General features: G+C 41.1%; 1 protein-coding gene across 1 annotated transcript; it reads left to right on the top strand.

The window, feature by feature from the left end:
* The first annotated feature begins 2,466 nt into the window (after window positions 1–2,466).
* Window positions 2,467–4,572, top strand: LOC135702806 (nose resistant to fluoxetine protein 6-like). Its single transcript, XM_065223846.1, has 5 exons — window positions 2,467–2,569; window positions 2,631–2,817; window positions 2,882–3,052; window positions 3,117–3,402; window positions 3,451–4,572. The coding sequence occupies exons 1-5, from the start codon at window positions 2,467–2,469 to the stop codon at window positions 4,561–4,563; spliced, it is 1,860 nt and encodes a 619-aa protein (XP_065079918.1). The 3' UTR covers window positions 4,564–4,572.
* Window positions 4,573–6,990: the final 2,418 nt, after the last annotated feature.

Here is a 6,990-nt window from a genome sequence, read left to right as displayed (position 1 = left end):
CTGAGTTATTAACGTTCAAAATCTTTCTTAATTTGTTACATGTTCCATTTTCGGTTTTCACAAAGAGTACCCCCATATAGAAATCAAAGACGTAGTTCTACGTCAAAAAAACCTTTGCAGTTACTGTGAATTTCTTTACCGGAAGACCTCATCGGTGGCAGCTACTGCTGCTGGATGGCAACCGTTAGATATTCTTGACTACTACTTGACTAGCCTATTGGTTCCAAGCAAACTATTAACGTACCCCATTCTAGTCAAGCACTACACTATGTTTGTTTTGATTCGCTATGAAAATTTTAAAGATAAAATGAGGGGTTCGTAGTTTTTCTTATATTTCGAGAGGTGCATCGATTAGCTTGGGACCGAAGAGAGTACCAGAGCTGAGCCATAAAGTTGAGTACGTTTCTTCGGGACCTTCTGGTCTTAGAGTTACCTCTATGGTACCAGTCACCAGACCAAATTGGTTTACCTCGCTGCTGATTGCTTGCTGATACCGTACAAACTGAAGTGACCCTTCAGAAAGCGATCGATTTCCTCCGTCCGTGGCAGATGCTTGGCAAAGAACTCGGCAAAGACAAAATCGAAGCGCATCTAATGACATTTGAAATCACCGGGACAAACTGCTGCTGTTGAAATCGCTAGAACTCTTCCGAGATCTAAATCAGCTGCGGTGATCAACGATGGATACTTGGCAACAAACCAGTATACACGCGGATGCACGAGGGGGGCGACACATCTAAATCTCAATTTTAGATGCTCAAAAAATCTCACGCTAGCGAATCAATCTTCGTAAAATCTTGTTTCATTTCTCGCATCTATTTGGATCGCGCATCATCTTTTTGCAAGAAATCTTCACAACCGTCATCAATCTTCTTTTTATCTACTCAGCGTACGCGCAGCTAACCACAGCAAAACACAATTTTTCCTGCATCGTAGATAGAGTCGCCCCCCTCCCGGATGCACGGTTATTTTGCTTATATCGATTGATTTGAAAATAGTGACACTGAACATTGCGACGAAAGTGTTCCGCTGCTAAAAGCTGGCTTTTTAAGCGGTGTCATTCGATGATGATCATTAGCACTAATAAGCCAGCTGCTAGCAAAAAAAGCTCACCAGCATAATTTAAACAGGGCATCAGCGTCTACCAGCATGAGATTTCAGGAGCAACTGAAATTAGTGCTAGTTGGCTAGTCCACTAGCGCAAGCAAATCCGCACAGATATAAAGACCACATGAACATTTGTTTACGTTTGATAAAGCACCAGCTCCTTATAGCGTATTTTTCTACATGACTGGTCACCCTAAAATGCTACGTCATTTCTGGATCTTCACTCACAAATGAGGTTGAAAATTGATCTTTGTTGAACTGCCTTTACGGCTTGCGAGGTAAAAATACATTCAATATCTGTCGGTTTAACATATGAAGCATTTGTTTTGAAGGCCATTATCGGTAGTGAATATTTTAGTGGTCTATTTCACTTGAATATGGATAGTAATAATGGCCCTATTTCATCATTAAACCACATCCGCTCGATGGTGCTTTCAACCTCAAGTTATGAGAAATTTAAGCTATATTATCTAGTAACTAAAAAACGCTCTCAGATTCTTATCTACGCTAGAGTTGACCCAAAAACTAGAACAATAAAAATGATAATGGAAACACAAATCTTGACCTAATTCCGTTGTGTGGTTGTTGGGTTCGACATAATTTTCGTTCATTGTATGTATACTTTGAGAAAAAATAGTAGTTTTTTAAACCTCATATACACTCTTCCCAACAACACCAAAACAACTTAATCGTTAAATCACAGACAAATAGACATAACTCATTGAACATTTCTCACTGTAAGACATCGGCGCTCAATCCCTACCGCCATCTGTTGAGTTCACTGTGACTGGCAGCTCACTCGACAGATGGCGGTAATATGTAAACGTCAAACGCAAAAGAATTGACTATGCGCGCCATAGGTGGCGGTTCTATCAACTAAGAAACATTTAAATTGACCGATAAATGCGTGTTCGATGAACAACCTGCGAGAGTTATGTCTGTTTGTCTGTGGTTAAATCATATTACATAAATATGTCTATCTGTACTGATGTTTTCTTTTTCTCTAAAATAAAAAGACACTTGTACGGGATGTTTTGTGATATGTACACTGCATGTACAAATGTTGTTTTTACTCTTCGATGGCCCAATACATTAGTTCAGATAAGAATACGTATCGTCAAAACCAGCAACGGTGTGTTATCAGTTACATTCATTATTTATCAGCACATAGAATAGTAAAATGTCGATAGCCTATAAATCGGCTGCATTATCAGATAATTCCATCAATTCATCTACACTGTTCAGTTGACAAGCGTACTTCGCAGGTCATTGACATTATTGGCGACTTTTCGAGATTTTACCATGAATAGTATCCGGTTCTGTTTGATCATAATACTACTAAAGGCCGTGAGTGCGGAAATGAGTCAAAATTCCAGCTCCCGAGAAAACGACGCCCTTTGTCGGGAGCAACTGCAGTCAGTCCTGCTCGGCGTGATTGCAAATGAAACTTGGGCTTTGCGATGTAAGATTCCTATATTCAAATTTAAAGTTCAGTAGTTACAATTGCACGACGCGTTTTGCAGTGTACGATTCGTGGGGCAAATGGCCGTCGGGGCAGTTTTCCGGAAATCAGTACGACTTTGGAAACTACGATCAATGCCGGGAGTACATCCATCAACATGCCGACGTTGGGCTGATATCGGGACGATACTGCATGGTCGTAGTTGCGCAAGGATCGGAGCTCAATCGAATCTTTATCGACACTGGAGGGTGAAAGATTGGTGGAAACTGGGTGAGGTTATTTGAATGACCTCTGTTTAAAAATCTGTTCTAGGGTCGACGGAGCTGTAGTTGGTATGTGTTTTCCGAGATGCTGCGATGGAGAAGTTTTAAATGAGCCAGTGGCTGCCATCTTGGAAACGGTCTACCAAATCAGTGCAAAAGAGCTGCAGATACAATGCGAAGTGGAGGCTGAAGTGTCTCGAACGGGCAGAATTATGGCATTGTAAGTTGGAAGTTCCTTAAAACTATGAATCCGAGCTGAATCTCAGTTGTGAACTACTTTCCAGAACCATCTTTTCGTTGATTGCAGCTTTTGTAGTCATAAGCACTAGTTATGATGTAATCTCGCGTAGCCCGAACCACATACTCTCTTCCTTCTCAGTATATTCAAATTGGTTTAGGTTGATGAAAACTTCCAAAATGCCTTCCCAAGATAAGAACAATCACGGAAAATCCAACATAATCGAATCGATTCACGGCGTTCGAGTGTTGGCCATTCTGTGGATCATCCTCGGTCATAGCTATATGCTGGTGATGTCGGCGCCGTTGATAAATCCAATTGCTACTATCGATGTGAGTATGTGACAGTGACGATAGGACATTCTACATGTTGCAATTCAGTGGTTGGAATCTTTCCACAGCACATTGATCATTGCCGGTCCTCTTTCGGTGGACACGTTCTTCCTTCTAAGTGGATTGCTCACTTGCTGGAATCTTCTGAAAGAACTAGATCGAAACCGGTTGCTCAACGTTCCGTTGATGTATCTTCATCGATATCTACGACTAACGCCAGTTTTTGCCGCTCTGATCCTGTTCACGGTAGGGATCCTACCCAAATTCAGTTCCGGACCGCTTTGGAATACCTCGCTGAAACTGTCAGTTGATATGTGTAATCGGTACTGGTGGTCTGCACTATTATACGTGCAGAATTACGTGAATCCCGACCAGATATGCCTCGGACACTCATGGTATCTATCTGTGGATATGCAGTTGTTTCTTCTGTCACCTCTACTGATCTACCCCCTATGGAAATGGGGAAGCAAAGTGCTCGTACTGGTCGGCCTTCTGATCCTCACATCTGTAGTCTACATTTTTGCAATGTTCATGATCTACGACTTTCCAGCTAGTATTCTAATAACAGATTTGACCCGAGATAACCTCACTTATCTGCCCACGCACACACGAATGGGTTCATGGATGGTCGGACTGATAACCGGCTTCGTTCTATACCGAACCAAAGATAGGGTTGTTCGTCTATCGAAGGTCCAAATCATCCTGGGCTGGGCCCTTTCCCTAGTGGCTCTAGCTGGATGCATCATCGGTGCTCATTACGTCAATCAACTGGTCCCTGGAAGCCACGCCCAAATTTTCAACGCATTGTACGAATCCTTTAAGCACGTCCTCTGGCCTGCAGGTGTAGCGTCGATTATATTCGCTTCCAGCAACGGGTTCGGGGGTCCGGTCAGCAGCGTCCTGTCCATGGCAATCTGGCAACCTCTCGGTAGGCTATCGTACTGCCTATATCTGCTGCATCTGCCTATTCAAACGATGCTAACGGCGTCCACCAGAACGGTGCGCCATTTCAGCGACCTTCGAGCGGTGCATACCTTCTGGGGCGATCTGTCGTTAACGCTATTGATAGCGATTGGTTGGACATTGTGCTTCGAAATTCCTTTTGCGAATCTGGATGCACTGCTTATGAGCAAGGGTAAATACAAATCAATTGCTGTATGATTTTGCGGTATTTATGTAAAAATGGTTTCAATTTCAGTAAGGAAGCGATCTTCGTGACATAGCTGTGCGAATAGCTGTGCCTGAATGGAGTTGGGAAAACGTCGCGTTTTGAAATGCAAGGCTGTTTTTTACATCGGTATGAATTAGGAATATTTGAAAATAAATGTTGATTTAATAAATAAACAATACTTGCGGTGATCTTTGTTAAACATTTACGCACAGACAAACAGACATAACTCTTAGAAGAAAATTATTAAAAAAATATCGTCAAGCGTGCACACTAGCACCCTCTATCTTGCACATTCCGAAACATTGATTTGCAACCGAAGCATCCCTCGCCCATGATTTTTTTTCACTAGTTGCTTTTCCCTAGTTCTGTCAACGCGTCAGCTGTGTTGAATAAAATCAAAAGAAATGCGAGTCAGTGATGCCGGTTCTACGAAATCTTCAGTATTGATTGAATTTAGCAGAAAAACGTATCCGCAGGACAGAAGCTCAGTCTATTTTTAGAGATTTGTTTTGAATGTTTTGCGTGTTTTTTATTTTGCTGGAACAAGCTTTTAATCGTGATAATGTATCACCTTTCTACCACCGCCTTTAATATGTACACAAACAGCAAAAAAATTATTTTGATATCACATCAAAGTGGATGCACTACAATCAACAATCAATACGAAACTAACGATTTTAAATTGGCTCACTACTTGACTAGCCTATTGGTCCCAAGCAAACGATTAACGTATTCCATTCTAGTAGAAATTCTAGTACTACGCAATGTTTGTTTTGATTCGCTATGAAAGTTTGACAGATAAAATGAGGGGTTATTGGTTTTTCCTATGTTTCGAGGGGTGAATCGATTAGCTTGGGACCGAAGAGAGTACCAGAGCTGAGCCAAAAAGTTGAGCACGCTGTTTCGGGACCTTCTAGTCTTAGAGTTACCTCTATGCTACAATCATGTCGAAAATTTCATGTAATTTTTATGACCACATAAATAAACAAATGCAGTAAAAGCAGCGTAATGTCAGTTCATGCATTGTATTAATGATAATGTTGTCCTTTTAAGCAAGTAATATTACACCATATTTTTGACATGATTGTAGTGCATCCACTTTGACGTGATATCAAAATAATTTTTTTGCTGTGCAGCAAAAAAAACGTATTAATCAATGTTATTCATGATGATGTATCTCAAGGTTGTAGATTCCCGTATTCTCTTCGGTCATCAACAGCGGATCTGGGTCATTCTCTTCTTCCTCGTCCAAATGTTCTTCGCTCTCATAGGAACTGAAAAATCCAAACATTGATTAAACAATCAAAACTAAATCTAAATAAAAACGCTCACTCCTCCATTTCCGAATCCATTATTGGAGTTTTTCACATTACACGAAGATATTTCTAGTATTACGATCCACGATAACGATGAATAATTGTGAGAAACGAAAATAACAATAAATGCACGCAAAGTTGTTTTTACACAGGGTGATTTGTTGCGCTACCCCCTTATTTCAAGAGTTGATATTTACTAACTTGACCTGAAAACGAACAGGCACCTCTGATAGGTTCAAAATGTGCTGACTTGCTTAACGGTTCAGTGGCGCCACCATGACAAATGCGAGCACATTCCGAACTGAAACCTTATTTTCAAAGAATGTGATTGTAAGTGTTATGTCTGTTTGTCTGTTATTTACGGTTAGTTATTTTGATGTATTTAATCAAATATTGATGAATATTTCACACCGATTTCACTCTCAAACAACAAGGTGAGCAGTGAATCGGAAATCAGGACGCAAACCACTATCTTGTTGGGAAACATTACCCTTTCTGATAGCGGTGTAAGCATAGAGGTAACTCTAAGACCACTGGGTCCCGAAGAAAATCATTATTATTTTTGGCTCACTCAGTACCAGAACAACGGTCCCAAGCAGTCCCAAGCTATTTCACTCACCCCTGCATGTTCTGCATGAATCCACACACCCCTGATGTTATCTGTCAAACTTTCATAGCGAATCAAAACAAACATAGTGTAGTAATAGAATTTCAACTAGAATAGGGTACGTTAATCGTTTGCTTGGGACCAATAGGCTACTAAAGTGGTGAGCCAATTTAAAATCGTTAGTTTCGTATTGATTGTTGGTGTAAGTTTGCGTGGGCGAGCTAAGAATTTAGACAAATTGAAGTTTAAATCTTTGTCAACAAAAGCAGATACGCAAGAGAGCTGCCCGAGACGACTCACCGTCGCATCGAAGCCAATCGGTTGCAAGCCCTAAAGGCCCATGCACATTAGATCCGGCTCGGACGCGTTGCGGCAAAGTGACAGCTAAATCTATTGTCTAACTGTCAAATTTACGTCAACGCAACGCAAACGGATCTAATGTGGGTGGCCCTTAAACCCTCACCAAGCGCACCTAACCGCACTTCTATATTGGC

This window comes from Ochlerotatus camptorhynchus, unplaced genomic scaffold (genome assembly GCF_037179485.1).
Source record: "Ochlerotatus camptorhynchus isolate MF236.1 unplaced genomic scaffold, CSIRO-AGI_Acam_v1.1 ptg000197l, whole genome shotgun sequence".
In the NCBI taxonomy this organism is placed as follows: Eukaryota; Metazoa; Arthropoda; class Insecta; order Diptera; family Culicidae; genus Ochlerotatus; species Ochlerotatus camptorhynchus.
Note: the sequence above shows the minus strand (reverse complement) of the source record. Positions and strands in the feature narration are given on the sequence as shown.